Source organism: Mus pahari, chromosome 1 (assembly GCF_900095145.1).
Source record: "Mus pahari chromosome 1, PAHARI_EIJ_v1.1, whole genome shotgun sequence".
Lineage (NCBI taxonomy): Eukaryota > Metazoa > Chordata > Mammalia > Rodentia > Muridae > Mus > Mus pahari.
Window position 1 is genome coordinate 48,022,664 of NC_034590.1, and position 17,711 is coordinate 48,040,374.

Sequence of the window (17,711 nt, forward strand, 5' to 3'; positions counted from 1 at the left end):
AAAAAAAAAAAAAAAAAAAAAAAAAACTCTGGAAAATGCTTAAATCACCATGCTCTACTTGGGATAGCTCACGTACTAATGTATTTGGTGGTTTTGAATGAAGAATGACTATGGGTGATGCCTTTACTTCATACTACTTCTGGCCCTGGCTCTACTCCACACTGCTTAGAACAGATACTTGTGCCCATAGAAAGACAAAATGTGAGTCTTAACTCTTGCATTCATTTTGCAAAAATGAGGGTTCAAGCGCACGTTGTGTTCTCTGTGGAGACTAGGGGAGAATGGATGCCGTGCTCCTAACTCAAGAGCCTTGCGTTTCTTGTCCTATGGCGTCTTCCAGCAGCACAGCACCTTTAATGTCTCCGGTGACATTGCTTCTCTTTAGTCAAACCTCCCTTCGCCTCCTCCTCATAAGGGCATTGATGGTTACATTCACGGATAATCAGTCTGGCTTAATATCTAAGTTTAATTATATTTGCAAATTCTCTGACAATATACAGTAAACATTCACAGCACAGCCTCGAGGGATCAAGAATTGGGTATCTTTAGGGGTCACTATCCTGCTGTATTTGTCATTTGGCTCTGTTTTTCTTTTCCTGTGGATTAAGCCTTGCTTTTGTTTCACAGGGATGCAGCCGACCCTGTATTCTGTGAAAGAAGCTCTCCTTGGCCGACCTGCCTGGATACGGACAGGCTCTGAAATTTGTTACTACAAGTATGTTAGCATGCACTTGGCTTCCTTTGATCTGCATGGACATTTACCCTCAGTTTAACTTTTTTTTTTTTTTCTGTTGTTCTTATAAATATCCACAACCTGTTTGTCTGCTGCCCTTGTGGTCAATGCTTGTCCTGAGACATTTTAAGTTAAACGGAACTCGCAATAGTCCCCTGAATATCATTGGAGGTATTGAGGTAGGATTAGTTTTTCTTATCTTACAATTCCCCAAATTTGGGGCACTATGAAACAATTTTTTTTTTTTTTTTTTTTTTTTTTTTTTTTTTTTTTTTTTTTTTGCCAGCTCTTAGAAGATGTATAGGCTGAAGCTGTGGTTAGTTCTTCACCTGGACCCTGTGAACAGGAAGAACAAGAACAATAAGGGTTCTGTGTCCTGTCCCTATGCACACAAGCTTCACTTTTCAAGGGCACAGAGGCATGACTCTATGACAAGTGTACACAGGGAAGCCTTCTTCCATAGCAAGATAATTTTGTGTATAAAAGAGGGAAGGATTGAATTATTTATGTTTATTCTTCGATCAATAGACGGCTTCATCAATTTCCTCTGGGGGGGGGAAATGTGATGAAAACAAAGTATCTGTACTCTTAATGAAATAAACGGGTTGTTACATGCACATGCATATTTTTCTCATATGGAAAATAAAATTCAAATACATACGTGAGGGCTAAGGAATGTTGGGACAGGCAGATTTCACATGATGCCTTCCTAGTTCATTGCTAGATCTTATGGAAATCAGCAGGCTCCTACTTTTCTTTCTCTGCTAAAGTAAGACTTACCTTTCTAAGATTATAACAGGTCCCTCACACACTACTAGCAGATGATCTAGAATTTGGGATGATTATCACAGCCTCAGAGAAGGACGGTATACACTTAAGGTCTCTCTGCTTGGAGGATCTGGGGATGGTATTGAAAGGAAAGGTCAGGGGTCCTGTTGTTCTGTTTGGATAAAAGCAGAAATCACCATAGAGATAAGAACAGCTCACAAAGCACAGAGCAGAGATGATTAACACTGTGCAGTAAGTCAGGTGGCAGCTTCTGTCCTTGATGCATCAAGTAGCATTTTCATATATTCTTTAGAAGAATATTAAAACCTTACAACTTTGTTGGATTTCTATTCACCTAAATGGCAATTACTTATTGGCCCACTTATCTTAGGACCCCTAGGACTCTTTTTTTCTGGTACACTGAGATGTAGGCTAAACATCACCTCAGGGTTTTAGAGTTCACAATCACAGAAGACAAATATGAGCTCTAATTTTTATTGTGCCAGGAATATCTTTTAATTTCCTCTGAATTCAGTGTCAATAGACGTACAAGACTTGAAGGAAAACTTGCTTGGGTCTGGAACGTGAGGATTGCACAAACATAAGGTCTTGCATTATTAAATCAGTGAAGTAGAGCTCACCTGTGCTATGCTTTTCTTGGAACTGAAGAATGAAGTCCAAGGGGGGCAGGTATCTCCTCAGAGGAGAAAGATGAAGACACACATTCAAAGGCACCCCCCAGGCCTAAGGGAAGCCACTGTTAATAGCTTTTAGATTCATTAACAAGACAATTGTTATGTGAATTAAGGAGTAACAGAGGGGTAAGATGCAAACCATGCATGTATAATGTAATTCATTTTCATATTCCAGCCGTGAATATAACAGAGATGAATGGATAAGGCTGCTACATTGTGATGCAGTTTGTTTTACAATTGCTCACATTGTGTTAATACATTACCAGTAACATGATGTAACAACAGGACATATACGTGTAATCTCAATTCACCCACAGATTACAACACCTCTGTCTATTATGGAATACTTTAGTGTATGTACAACATCTTTTATCCTGTTTCCCATCACAATCTGTGATTGGATCTGCTAAAGAGGATTTCTTCGTTTCATCCCTGTATTTATTTTCTCTGGAGTATTAGTCAGGGGGAGCTTCCTACTTCTTCTTTATGTTAGTGCAAACTCAGATGTTCCATTATCCTTGTGGTATTAAATTCCTAGGGTTAGTGTCAGGATACTCAATGTAAGGAGAAATAAGGATATAGTATCTGGGTAGTTAAATACAAACATGAAAGAAAAAGAACTCCTGGAGGGAATGGGGCCTCATATACTTCCGGCTCCTTAAATACTTTGCCAGAAACTAAGAGAAAAGACAGCAGGAGGGGCAAGCCATCCCTGTGTCCTCCCCTCCCCCTGCAAGCCCTTGCTGAAGCTATGATGGTGAGCTCCATGTCACATAACAGTTGATATAGAATTTAATGTGATTTTAATAATCTCTCCCTGGAATAAAACAGGGAAGAGGGTTTGATTTCACTGGCCTCAAATCAAGCTTGTTTTGTAATTATTCATTCTATATGGTTGACATGACTGCAGAAACCAGTCAGGTCAACCCCCACCTTAAACATTAGGTATTTTACTATCTCTATTACCTAGATAAATACTATGTTCAAGGAGAAGTTTTTAAAAATGTCTCTGTGTGCACAATTCAGTTCTTTCCCCTGGTCATATACTCTGAACACTGAAGAACAAAACGGATAAACTCATTTTTCTGTGCCTGTCATAAAGTAAGCAAGGACACATTGGTTTATTTACTTTCCTGTGGCCTGCTTCTCCTTCTGACTTTCAGCTTCACACCTTCCCCAGTCCTCTCCCAGCTCTGGTCTAAAGCAGTCTCCATGTTGAAGGGCAGTGGGAGGGAAACTGCAGGTGCTGAGTGGTCATGTAATACACTGCAGCTGCTCTCTTCTGACATTTATCTCTGCTCATGAGAGGAGATGGAACAGCTCATTCATGAAGATGAATGCCATACAAGAGCCCTGCCGTCATCCATCCTCCCGAGGAATCTCAGGAGAGAGATTTGATGCTATATAGAATATTAGGGATGCTGCAAGGCACCGGGAAGCCCAGCTAGTTGGCTGCTGTGCCTTATTAGATTCCATTAAGTAAAATGATGTACCCTTGTTAAAGAGCCATCGTCAGTGATTACCTAACTCACACGTGGCTTTAGTATTGGCTAATGTAGTACACACAGAGAACAACAGTCACAACATGCAACTTCCTGGAATAGTTCTGAGCACAAGTGGAGATGGATGTAATTTGTAACCGCCTTGTGTACTTTGCTTCCTGCTTCATTGAAGGCTTTATGGTTACAAAAGTGGGAATCCTTGTGAAGATGAATGGTTCAGGGAAGGATAAGCTTTTAACTGTGGAGCAGCTGGGTCTGTGTAGCTCAGGTCGTCTTTGTCCCAAGATGACCTGTCTAGGGTTTCCCGGTGATCTGAGAGCCTACTAATGTCCAGGCTTCTTCTTTTTCCACCCAGAAGAGATGCTTCAAAGAGAACATTGTTCTTATGAGTAAATTTCCACCATCTCTTCACCACAAAGACATCTGACAAATTACTCCAACTTTTCTCAATCTTAGTTTATCTATAAAATGAGAATAAAAGTGGCATCTACCTCCACAGAGCAGCTCTGAAGATTGAAGGATATGTGATAAAACACACAATAAGCCAAAGACTTTGAATACTGTTGGTATTCAATTCATGTTAATACTTTTTAGTAATAATTACTTTCAGAACCATATTAAATAGAGTTAATTGGTGATGGTCATAGTATATAGCTCACATTTACTGGTAGTTCTCTCCTGGACTGTTTGACATTCCTTCTTTGTTTTAGGCTCTTAAGTTTGTAGCAGTCCTGGTGTATACAGATCTCAGATTCTTACTTGATGAACTGAACAAAATTTCGCTTTTCACTATGTCCATTTCTAAGAGGGAAGTGATACAATGTTAACAATCTTAGTTTCAGAGATAAATCCACACTGAATACTGCCTGTGTGGAATTGTTCAAGACACTTCACAACAGTGAGCCCCAATATTTTCCCCTATAGAATGTATAAAAACCATTTTCCCTGGAAGGGTAATATTAAGATTGTCACAAAAGAGATGAAGCATCTTAATTGTTGCTCAGGGAATCTTAGCTCCATTTATTCTGTAAACTCCAGCTGAACAGTTGCCAATGTCCAGGCATGGCACACAGATACCAAGCACAGCAACACCCAAAGGAATATGCTTGGTCCTTGTGATATTATTAGCAATGAGAAAGATTCTAGTGTCAAAGAGCTATGTATAATATTATAGAGCAGTTCTTCGAAGGACAAACATTTAAGCTGAGAGAAGGGAACAGGGCAATTGAAGATGATGGCAAAGGTTCTTTATGTCCTTGTAACATAGGAAAGAAGCAGCTAATGTCGGAAGGATGACTGTACTGCTCTGAAGATGTCCTTCAGCATGTTCACACTGCAATTGAGAAAACAAACACAGCTAATTGGATGATTGCATTTTGCCTTGAACAAATCGAATCAGAAAGCCATATTTCACTTTGGAGACTTACTAGACATTCGTCAGAGGCCTCTGAGGAACACTGTCTGTGGGCATAGCCACCTCCTCTATAGTAGTGTGTTTACCACAAAAGCATCCAGTTATGAAGTCTGACATTTGCTTTAGAGTCCTCCAGAGTTCAGACCCATCACTACAGGTTGCAACACAACTTTCTTCAGCCGAATTTCACTCTCTACAAGCTGGTGTTTAGTTTCCAATTTCCTTAACTCCTAGTAGGGCACAACCATCTTGGGAAAGGCCAGCTTGCAGAAAGGGAGTTGACACCTTCAGGCTATGAAGTATATTATGAGAGATGTGTATCTTCGTGTGTGTGTGTGTGTGTGTGTGTGTCTGTGTCTGTGTGTGTCTGTGTGTGTGTGTAGTTTGTGTATATGTGTTCACATTCACACATGTGAGAAGATTTCACACATAATCAAAACTAGCATCTGGGTTCATTCTTCTCTTCTATCACAGGAACCACGGAGTCTTAAAATTATGGGTCCATGCTATTTCTCTTTCCATTCCCCTAGAACTGGTCTTTGCTTGGAGCCCAGGGTGGTTTCAGTGGGGAATAACATAAGGACAGATACAGAGATTTCATTATCCCCCCTTCTTTCTAGCTTTCTGTAGCAGAGTAGAGCAAGGCTGAGTTTGTGATGGGTAAGTGCCCTTGTTATATGACTTTAATTTACATTGAGAAAACTACAGAGTATCAATATTTAATGGTACATGCAACTACTATTCTTCAGACTTCATGGAAAGACCTAGAGAAAACCAAGGCCATTACCAAATAAGACCACTACAACTGGCTCTTATCTCAAGTCAAGATGCTGACTCTGTCACAGCTGTTCATAGGTGATGGATCTGGTGACAGTGGACATTTGATGATGTTTCTACTTGCCTTCATATTCATGAATGTATGTGCATTTGGATTGTTTATAGATTGGACACTCTTTCATACTTTAATGCAGTGTCCCTGGCTCATTTCCCTGGGTTAGGAGCTGTAGCTGACCAGTACCTGCTTGCTATTCAGCAAGGTATAAAGAAAATGTGCTTTTTTCATTGGAACCTTTGCAAGTGCAATCAGAAAGCAAATAAAGACGGAACACATGTGCCTCTCGTGCCTTCTGGGTGGCCGTCTGCTCTCTGCACACTTTCTAATAACCAAAGTCTTAGCTTTTGGAGATACTTTAAAACTTTGGGGAAATCTGGAAAAAAATAGATGCAGCTAGATATGAAGACCCAGATAACTGCATGGGGGAAGATACTCTTTTGAAGCTATTTCTACAAGCACATGGGAAATAGATTCTGTTAGTGTGATTAAGAAGCTGTGTAGGAGAGTTGCTTTGGCCCCGTATTGTTATGGGGTTATTCTCTCCCCCACTCCCTGCCCAGAGTGAATGGTTCCAGGTTGCTATGTGAACAGAAGCTGAAGCAAGCGAAGTTGAGCGGTAGTAGTTAGAAGTCTTGACAACCTCTCATACACCTACCACTAGTTTTATAAACATTCAAGCATTATAAGGAGCACAGGAACTGTGACGGAATGCTATTAGTTCCTTTCCCATACAACTGCCTTTTTGTGGTTGTTGGTGGTAAGGGAAGTAAGAAGGAAGCTAAAAGAAGAAAAGAGTATCTCTTTTTATGTTTTCCAAGAGCATACAAATAATAATCTATTTCTTCTTTCTCTTTTCCTTCTCCCTCACCCAAATCCCCAAACCTCGCAATGAGCCAGCAAGCTAATGTCGTGCCAGAGGTAGAATTGCCTCTGGTGTTATGTGCCTTTTCCATTATCATGCAGCCCGGATGATAACATTTCTCAGGGAAACCAGTACAGCTGTCTCAATATCAACAGGCAAAACGAGAGTGTAACTGGCAGTGTGTATGGAAAACATTACATGGAATGTACTTCTGGGTGCAATCTACTTTGATACTGTTCTCTGAAGTATCAGAATTGGTCCTTTGTCTTTGACAAAGGAAAAGGTGCACTCTCAAGCTTTAGGAAGTGAAGTCACCTTTGGGATGACGAAGTCATTCCTTTGGAAAGAGCTCATTGCTCAGTGAAAGAACGGTCATTTTAGCCAGAGAAATCTGGGTTCAAATCCTGTAGCCATCATTTCCTTGCTTTCTGGTCAGCTAGCTCTTCTAAGCTTCCACTTTTTCATTCGCAGGATGAGTTATTACAGCAGTGACAAAAGAGGACATATGTGAATCTTGAGATGGAATTCAGTGCTTAGTAGTGATAGCTAATAAATCCATTTGTCAGAAGCAAAGGGTATGAGCTGCATGCTGATATCCGTAGATTAGTGCTGTATTACACTTTCATCAGTGAAGCTTCTTATAGCAGGAGGCAGTTAGTACAGAGACTCATAAGTAATCAAACTGCCAAGACTAAATTGTGATGTGTTCAGCCCTGAATGGGATATCAATCTCAGCCCGTCCATAATATAGGAAACAACACAGAAGAGGGATCAGGAAGAACATCAGAGATAGAGGGTGGGTGGTGTGCAGCAAAAATACAGTTTCTGGAAGTAACATCAAAATACAACAAAATGAAAGGGGTCAGCTGTACTTTATATGGTTGTGCCAAGAGATAAGGATAGGAGAACAAAATTTGGATGTATGTCTGCAATAGGACAGTATAAAACAGAATCGGTGAACATCATCCTCTTTCCCAGTGCAGTGGTTAGGTAGTGCTCATCTGTGGTTGCCGTTACAATAGCAAGGGAATTCACAATATGTATACCACAAACAGGAGATCCTGGGTCAAGCTTATATATGGCTGAGCTGATACAGGAGCTGGCAGTGAATTCAATGGCCTGTTTCTTCACTCTCTAAGTCTTACTCACAAAAGTGTTGTTGATCACTGCGTTACGGTTCTCTTGCCAATATGTAGCACAGGAGGGTTCTGACATTTAGAACTCTGGGGTCTCCCACTCCCTCTGCAGCCTCGTCCCTTCCTCAACTTCATTTATTCTCATTCTGTCCTTTTCTTTTTTCAGAAATCACTACCGTCAGAATGCAGCTACCACGGATGGAGCATTCGGGAAGCGCTACTACACGCTTACCTTCACTGTTACCTTCCCCCACCATGAGGATGCCTGCTATCTGGCCTATCACTATCCCTACACCTACTCCACCCTCATGGTAATGTCCTATAGCATGGTTATTCTGGCAAGAGAGCAAGGGCAAGAGCTCTTTCTGGGAACATTACAGAGATTCCAGAATAAGGGATGAGCAGGGAAAGAAGAGGAGAACTATCGTTTTCCTAAGACAGTGGGGTGTGTTGTCATCAACGTGGCTTGTCTTCCATGTCCTTCTCTGATTGAAGCACATGGCTGGGTTATGGCAAGTGCTGTTCGAAAGACCCACATTGTCTACTGGTTGAAAGTCTGATCTGGGCTTATGTTTTGTGGCCTCTGTCTTCAGTAAGTCCACAAGTAAACGATGAAGTTGTTCGACAGGCACTGAGTTAGGGTCAACCCCTGTGAGTAGGCAGAGATGCAGAAAAGTATTACTTGCTGGAAGAGAGACATAGAAGGCAGAAGAGAGATTCTGAATCTGTGAGTCTGAGTTATCTGTGAGTGAGCATCCAGGTCAGCTTCTCCAGTAGATCCCATGTCTGTGTTTGAGCAAATAGTAGAAAAGGAAAACAGTGAGTCCAGTGGCCATTATTATTTATGTAGAAGGTACAGCATAAGGCAGCAAGAGTCACAGTTATTCCTGTGTTTGAAGTTTCTGCAAAATTATTGATGGGACAACTTTGAGGAAACTTATGCTTAGATCATACTGTCTCCTATCATTTCCAAAAGTTAGCAAACCATCACTTTCCCCTAGCTATTTTATGACTATCCTGTGGAATAATGAGCTACAATGTCTTCTACAAAATGCTTTTATCTTCTGTGTTAATACAAAATGTTACTGCCGTATTCATAATATTATGTATATGCCTGCAATATAGCATTTAGCTTGAAGGTTGAACATTTTCATTTTAAGACTGAGATAAAGAATAGGACAAGATAGCAACTGTTCAAAGGGAATGCTTTGGTATAAATAAAAATCTCTTGGAGTAGGCACACTTAAACCACTCAGCTAAGTCCTTTATGAGGGTGCAGCTGTCCTTTTTTTCCATATGTTGTCTTGCCTACAGAGATATTTTTACTGTTTTCCAGATTGCAGAAGAAACACAACTAGTATTATTTGTGTATCACCCTTAGAGAACACATGAAGTTAATCTAAGGCATGCACATCTCACAATATGCAGAAACAAGCTATGACTGTTGTAAGACATATTTGCTGCCTTTGGGGACATACAACAGGCAGGATTCATGAATGTCTTCCTCTGTACTTATGATCTTGACAGTGAAACACTGTGTGTGTAATTGTCTATTGGGAAAGGAGGTGCACTTTTGCATACACGTTGGTTCTTTACCATTGGAGGAAGAAAGATGGGTATAGGACACCCAAACATATACATATGTTAGGCTATCTTTGACCCTGAGAAGATTCATGGTGGAGTTGAATATAAAGCATTCAAAGAAGTCTAGGAGCTTGTCTGATTCACCTGTAGCATTTATTCAACCGAGACTGAGAAGTCCCATATCTGGCTAGTGGCAAGGTGGGGAACAGAACACTGGTCTTTCATGTTAATCCCTGTGGCCTTTCTGATCTACTGTAGAAGTATAGAATGAGTTCAGTGGAATTTTCTGCTCTGGGATCTGCTTTGTATTCTTGCCTTCTATTACATGCTGTAGGTACTAGAAATTCAGCTTGATAAATTTTGTAAGTATGTATAGTTGTTGGGTTCTTTGAGGAGATAGATATACAGATAGCAGAGTTTACATCACCAAATCAAGGATTTTATCTGCAATCCTTAGTACTGTGGATGTGGTTCAGCTGAATATTAAGTCTTTATCAAGCACGGTCCACCTCAGATCTCAGGAGGCTTTGATAGACTCTTGGTGAGTGTCTACAAGCTGTTTCAAAGACAGGAATCAGGCTTCCATCTTGCTCTGGGGCTCTGGGCTACTTCCTTCCCAGAGGCTTGTCTGACCAGAGTACGGGATCTAAGGCTTATGAATTACAAACACATGAAGAGTGATTGGGATCTAGGGAAAAGAATTTCAGTTTCAAGGGAGACAAACGTACCAGCAATGAAGACCCTTATTGGGGGAAAGAGAGGGAGCTGGCTAGCTAGACGAGATAAGACTGCTAACTGAAGTTTGGTGTTTTTAAATGAGCAGAATAGCGTATAAAAGATAATCTGTTATCTGGAAAGTGACAATGATACTCACCATTTTAGCCTTCACATTTCCGATGACTGATGGCCTCTGTCTTCTCTGGGTTAGGAGTGTAATTGACTCTGGCTTCACTTGTAAAACCCTTCCTCCCACTTCAACAGAATAAGTTGGTTCTGGGACACACACTGGTAATTTTTATTTTTATATGTGTTCTAAAACAGTTCTTTTCCAACTGATCAATGACCAACTAATGTGAATGATGTCCCAGGAGTAGAATTAACTACATGTGACTTGAGATTTATGTTGAGGGGTGAAAAATAAATTTTCATGTGGGATTCACAATTTGTAAATCTCTTACAACAAGATTGTGTTTAAGCCTTGAAAACATTTTTTTTTTTTATAGCAGAGGATTGTATGCTGGATATCTTTGCATGTAATTTTGAATATAATTTTGAAACTTTAAGAACATTACTATTTTCTTATAAGAGAATTAGTATTTGGTTCTTTCAAATTGTTATCTTCCAGAAACTTGCTGGCAATTCTGTTGGATAATCACCCAAATTACAGCATTAAAATAAAGCTAAGACAAAGAAATAGAATAATATAATTCTGAAGCAAACCAAGGGGGTCAGGTTTCAATCAGCCATACCATGATAGAAGTAACTGAGAAGACTGCTCGGCTGTTAAAATCCTGAGATGCTGCTATGGAAGGCTTATATGGAGCAGTGGTCCTAGCTGGAAATGAGGCCCGGAGATAATATTGGGTAGATAAGGAGGTGAGGCCAAGGAATTTCACTGAGAAATTCTACATCCATAAGTTGGCAAGAGATAAGTAAGGAGGTCATAATTGGGATTCCTATGTTAGGAGAGCTTAATAAAGCATGTGAGCAGTAGACCCATGGAGCAGAGATTTTTGTCCTGATACTTATACTTAGTGAAGGAAATATTCCTACCATCTTCAGAGATGAGAAACAGTGGGAAAAGGAAAAGGAGGTGGTGGAGCACAGGAGGGAGAAAAGAGAAGAATTCTCTACAGACAATGTCTCTGTTTTATGAAGGGTCCAGAATAAATGGAGAGTTTCAAAGACATCACATGGGAAATGTTGACTTCCATGTGGTAGATCAAAGATGCAACCAGCAAACTATAAATCAGTGTTGTCACATCATCAATAGACAGAGACCTAGCATTGTATGGACGAAAACAAAGTACCTTGAAGGGTCTTGATATGAGGGAGGTGAACATAAAGGATCCAAGGTATGTTTGAAGGACAGGTTTTTGCCAAAAGAGCCGGAAAATGCCAGATATCTGGAGCTGTTGTGGTGGAGCTGTGCCCTCCCAGTGGGACAATAATTTAGAAGGTCATGAAGCATAGCTGCTATGGTGACTATGGAACACCTTGGCCAAAGAGTCGAGGCAAGATAATATGCAGAACACCATGGGACACTGAGTCTATTATACATTAGTAGGGAGGCTGTTAATTCCCTGATGAAAGAGGGAGAACAACCTTACCCTTTTCTGAGCCTTGTCTTCACCCCAGTACCCACTTGCTGCAGGTGGTTTTGGGGGTGCTAGTGTATAAGAAGTAGAAGGCTGACTGAGACTGGGGACACTTCAGTGGCACCACTGTCTTGAGTCACCAATATACCTGTGAGTAGCAACAATAAAGTCATTGATTCACCAAGCTGGCCTTGAGCACGCATCATTTCTTTGCTCTGTCATCTTCTGGAAAGTTAGATGTGTCTTGTGATATCTTCTCAGGAAAGCTCACACCATGAGAGTCACAATGTAAAGGCAATTTTTGGAAGTCAGACGCACACTGATGAGTCTAGGCCCCTGTTTCCTTAGCTTGAAACTATGTGCAAAGCTTTACAACTTTTCCCCACTTACTTTTTATACCTGTAAAGTGGAAGCAAAATGCCATTGTTCTATAGGCTGTTATAAATATAAGAAAATTGATAGATGAAAGTTTAAAAGTTGCCAACCTCTGGCTGGAGAGATGGGTCAGCGGTTAGGAATACTGACTACATTTCTAGTGGTCCTGAGTTTCAATTCCCAGAAACCAGATGGTGGTTCACAACCACCTATAATGGGATCTGATTTCCTCTTCTGGTGTGTCTGAAGACAGTTGCAGCATACTTAATTTAAAAATCAATAAATAAATCTTTTAAAAAAGTGTCTACCTCAGTAATCCACTCTAGAACGCTGGTATTGTTTCTATGGTCATCCTTTTCTCTGTTAGAGTCGTGGCTGTCCATTGTACAATCTATACTAGTGTGGAAAGTATTAAAGATCAAAGAGAAGAGCACAAGAGGCTACAGATGTCCTTATCATTATTTTTTAGCTTTTAATGGACGAGACATCAAAACACTCTTCTCTTTATAAATGGCAGATTTTGTCCCTCTTGTACTTAAAGTAAGTTCCTGGAGGATGAGGGTAGCTTTCATTGGTAGGATGTTTCCCAAGGCACTTCAGAGCATCATAGGAACAAAACACAGGTAAGTTTCTTGAAGTTAGGGTGGTTGGTGTTTTCAGAGAGGGACACTCAGCTAAAGCTCATGCAGAACTTCCAGTGTGCTCTCTAGCTTCTGTTTTTACTTAAGGGTGTTACTTATTCTTGTGATGAGGCGCTCTGATTATCTGCTGAGTGTATTGAAACGTCAAGGGGAATAAGCAGTGCAAAAATAAAATAGGCCTGGTGCTTGGGGGTGGGCTCCTCCCACCCCCCAAATTAGGGCACCAGAAAGTGCAGTTCTAAGGGAATCACAACAAGAAAAGAGGATTTTTCCTTTTCCAGAGCTTGGTGCTTTGTAAGTGGTCATCAGCAGAGTAACCTGCTGAGGTCAGGGAATGGTTTTTGTGGAGGCATTAAGAAAGTCCAAGACCTCTGTGGAGAAGCTCTGGCTCTGGCCCCAGGCTAAGGTTATCAGCTTGTTCTTCCTGCAGACAGGGCTTTCTCTTTAAGAAGTCAACCCCTCTGGGTGTTGTGGCAATCTCTTTGAACTCAGTGCCACTTTCACAAAGAAGCCCATCCCTGTGGCTTCCACAGGGCTGTAATTAGCTTCACTTGGCACTTGTATTCACAGGCTCTGCTTCTCCCATCAAGGATCCCAACAATATCCAATTAAGAGAGCCTTTCTGGACCTGAGGTGGGAGCATTCAGCTGGAGATCAAGACAAAGCCATTTGAGCAGAAGGAAATCGGGCAGAAGCTTTTTATTGGTTGTCTGCTAGTCATTGCCCTGTGACTAGAGCCAATATAATCCCCTTGGAGTTGGAGGTGTTAGATATTTGGTGCACATTAGATGATAATTCCAAGGGGCCATTGAGAGGTGAATGGGAGAGATGGCTAATGAAAAAAAAAACACAGTTTATGGGAATGTACACTAGGTATTGAAGGGTGGTAAGCCAGTGATGATTACACATGTAATCCAATGGAGAGAACTCAAGCATGTAGTGCCTGCATTTGCTATCTGGGAGCAGGTTGCAGCACATTGTGAAGGACAAGTTCCCTGGCATGGTGACGTCTTTGTTAGCATTGTCTTTCTCACAAGCAACTCCATAGACAAATGGAAAACTGAACTTGCCTCCCATATCTGAGTTCTAAAACCTAGATTTGATTATTAATGTCTTCAGTATTATTATGACACTCAGTAGTGCAGAATATTAAAGTCAGGGTCTCCTGCAAACTTACCAAGTTGGTGTCCTACCACTAAGCTGCACTGCACCCGTATCGTTTCATTTATCTTTTATTGTTTGGTATCAGGGACTAAACTTGTGTGAGTTATTTGGAACACAAAATGATAATCATGGCTTTTCCTTGACAGTTTGTCAATCATCCCAGCCCATCTTGATGAGGACCCTGTAGCCATAATGAAATGAGAGACAGATGAGAGAGAGAATCTGACTCAGAACAATTTGGCACAGAACTAGTTCCCAAAGTCTATTCTGTAACACTCCAATTTCCTAATCTTTAAATTTCAAATTACATCTTTCCTTCCTTCCTTCCTTCCTTTCTTCCTTTTGTTTGTTTGTGTGTGTGTGTGTGTGTGTGTGTGTCTGTGTGTGTCTGTGTACATGCACACACTCATGTGGACCACTGTGCACATGTGGAAATCATAGGACAGTTTGGAAGAGTTGGTTTTTCCATTCTATCATGTGGGTCTTTGGAATTGAACACTGGTCCTCAGGCTTGGCAGCAAACACCCATATCCACTGAGCCATATTGCCAGCTTTCCTGTAATTTTTATAGACAGAAAAGAGAGAATCTGGTGGCCATTTAGATTCATGAAGCACTGAGTGCCAGTCTTCATTCTCAGCAATTACAGTGCCAGTGTGTCTGTGGTGTCCATAGTAAAGGAACTGAGAGGGCCCATGTCATGAAGATCCTTTCCTGTTATTTAACTCACCAGTGTTAAAAACTTTCCAGTGTTTTGACTAAGAATGGCTTACCTCCTCCAGCGCCTTAGATAATCCAGTATTTGTTAACATCCCACTGATGACACTTTGGGAAAGACTTCAGGGTAGGCTCCTTGTGTTTGCAAATGCTAAGCAAATACTCAAATATTAATCTGTACCCCCACACAGCTAACTCTTACAACAGGGCTCAAACTAGTAACCTAAGATTGATTTTTTTCCCCTTTGGCATATAAATTACTTCAGTCAGCTTCTTTAGGGAAAATGTTTTTCTATTTTTTTTCAAACAGTTGTTTTTTGCTGTTTTAAAATCATTTTTAATTTACCTCCAATTTTTCTTAATAATGATCAGAAAATGTGCTTTATATAATTTTCCTTTTTGCTGAATTTTAATAGCCTCATATATGACTAATTATTATTCTAATTTCATGGATGTTTGAGAATAATGAAATAGAACATGTTAAGATAACTATCTGAATAGCAGCACTGAGCGGCTATTCTGTATTGCTGCTCTTCCCACACGTGTTTACCCACGTCTGTGCTGCCATTCCACCATTTCCTTCTCCCAGTGTCATTTTTCTCTTTCTGTTGTTGTGTGTTATATATTTCAAAGCCATGTTATTTGATTCTTAAGATTTATGAGTTTTATATGTTCATTGCGAATAGTGCCCTTTATCAAAATAAGATTTTAAAATCCCATTTAATGCACTTGATCTGGAATATGACTTTGCCATATATTACTGTTGCCTTGCCTGCTTTAATTTATGTTTACGTTTCTTTTTAGATTCCATATTTCTCCCTTAAAATGTTAGAGTACAGGCAAACAAAATAAAGAGATAATTTAGGAGTGTTTCTCATACACACTGGGCTGCTTTCAAAAGTACCTCTTATATACAACATGCATTAGAATGTTAAAAACTGAAATCTGAATGTTTCTGTCATTTAATAAGACTGATTAACCTGTTTACGCTTACAACATATTTGGTTATAGCTGTCATTTGAGTAGATGTTCTTTCCTGTGCTTCGCTCCAGTCTTCGCTTTGTTTTCTTGCACAACATGGATCATACTTTCTTTGAGTTGTTTCCCCGACTCCTGAGTGTTTGCATACTACTGGTGTTTCATTTTAGTTCTTAAATACAACACAGTTGAAATTAACATTGCTTAATTAACAATAGCAAGCAGTGTTTAGTGTTTCTACAGGACACATAAAAACTGGCATATTTGCATGAGTGTCTGTGTAGGTGTATGTGCACATGAATGAAGTTACTCACGGAGTGGGGAGTGCCAGACCTGTGAACATTTGACATGGGAGCTAGGATGGAAGTTGGATCCTCTGAAAGAGCAGCAGATCCTCTTAGCCATGAAGCCATCTCGCCAGACCTCGTTTTTATTTTTCATTCAATTTTAGGAAACTAAATTTTTATGCTCAGCTCTCGGGATTGAGTCCAGGGCATTGCACATGATAGGCAAGAGCTATACCACTGTACTGCTATCTACTTAGGCAAAATAATAGGAGATTAAAAAACATTAAAAACCCACCTCATCTAGCCTCTGTACCCAGCCAGATCCTGTACACTCATCTCCAAGGTCTAGCCCAATAACTAATGCTCACATCACATCAAGGAAATTTCTCTTTCAATTGACAGAGACCATTAAAGAAAACCACAGCCAACTAAAGCCCAGAGCCATGGAGCCAAGTCCTAAATGATACATCTACACACAACTCCCACATCTCAGGCTCAAAGGTCACTGAGGGAAGAGGTCAAGTAGTTTTCTGTGAGACTGTGTCTCCTAATAATCTCAAAAACTATACCTTTAAGTCTCACCAACATGACCTGAACCAGAACAAGAACAACAGGCATGCTAATGTGGCCAGAGAAAGCCCAGAAGGAACCAACCATACACAAAGAACTATAGACAATCAAGGAACACTGAAAGCTAAAGAAACAGTCTTTCCCAGGGGAAAGAATACCAATTGGCTATGAGATATCAAACAATCAGCCCTGAAAACATACAGACCAAAGAGATTATATTTAGGATGATATATTCAGGCACATAATAACAGCTAATAAAATGAAAGGTCACAGATTTGAAAAAGAGCAAGGAAGGGTACGTGGGAAGGTTTTGAGGGAGGAAAGGTTGGTAGAATCTCAAACTGCAAAAGAAGTACTTCTTAAAATCTATTGTGAGACAAAGTCTTGTTAAGTTGCCCAGATTGGCCTTGATTTCTCTCTGTAGAGCAGGCAGGCCTTGAAATTGTCAGTTGCTGGGATTCTAGGCCTGTGACACCTGGCAATAGACATATTTCTCATAGTTTTTAATTCATGAAGTTTAGCAATCAATGCATGACATAGGGAATATTATTTTAATACACACTTCAAAGATGAAAATTTGAGTTATAAGGAGACTAAGTTTCTCTAAAACCAAAGTCAGAATGCAAACACAGTGAGACCCAAGCCCTCAGTCTCACTTAGCTTACCTGCTCTAATGCTTAATGATATATGTTTTTAAATAATCAGGAATCAAATATAGCTATGTATATGTATGGAAAATGGTGGTAATATTTTGTCTAATTTGCTTCTCTTTCATGTATCCATTTTGCTTTCATCCTTTCTAAAAGTCATATGCATTATTTAGAACCTAGTTTTTCAACAGTTGTTTTGGTCTAAAACTTGCTTAACTACTCATGACCATAAAATTGACATATGCAGGGCTATTGGATTAAAATCCTCTCTACTATCAAGCACTAAGCAGGCTTCATTTCTTTTCTTTTTTTTCCAATTTTTATTAGGTATTTATTTCATTTACATTTTAAATGCTATCCCGAAAGTCCCCTATACCCCCCTCCCGCTCACCTACCCACTCACTCCCCCTTCTTGGCCCTGGTGTTCCCCTGTACTGGTGCATATAAAGTTTGCAAGACTAAGGGGCCTCTCTTCCCAATGATG

The 17,711-nt window shown here is 40.2% G+C and overlaps 1 protein-coding gene across 1 annotated transcript in view; it reads left to right on the forward strand.

Annotated features, from left to right (window-relative positions):
• The window catches only part of Agbl1 (ATP/GTP binding protein like 1), a 780,867-nt gene that overhangs the window by 116,306 nt on the left and 646,850 nt on the right, over positions 1 to 17,711 (forward strand). The window contains exons 14-15 of the mRNA XM_021192763.1: positions 628 to 715; positions 8,112 to 8,256. Of these exons, the coding sequence (XP_021048422.1) occupies positions 628 to 715; positions 8,112 to 8,256 (233 nt within the window). The remainder of the gene's footprint in view (positions 1 to 627; positions 716 to 8,111; positions 8,257 to 17,711) is intronic.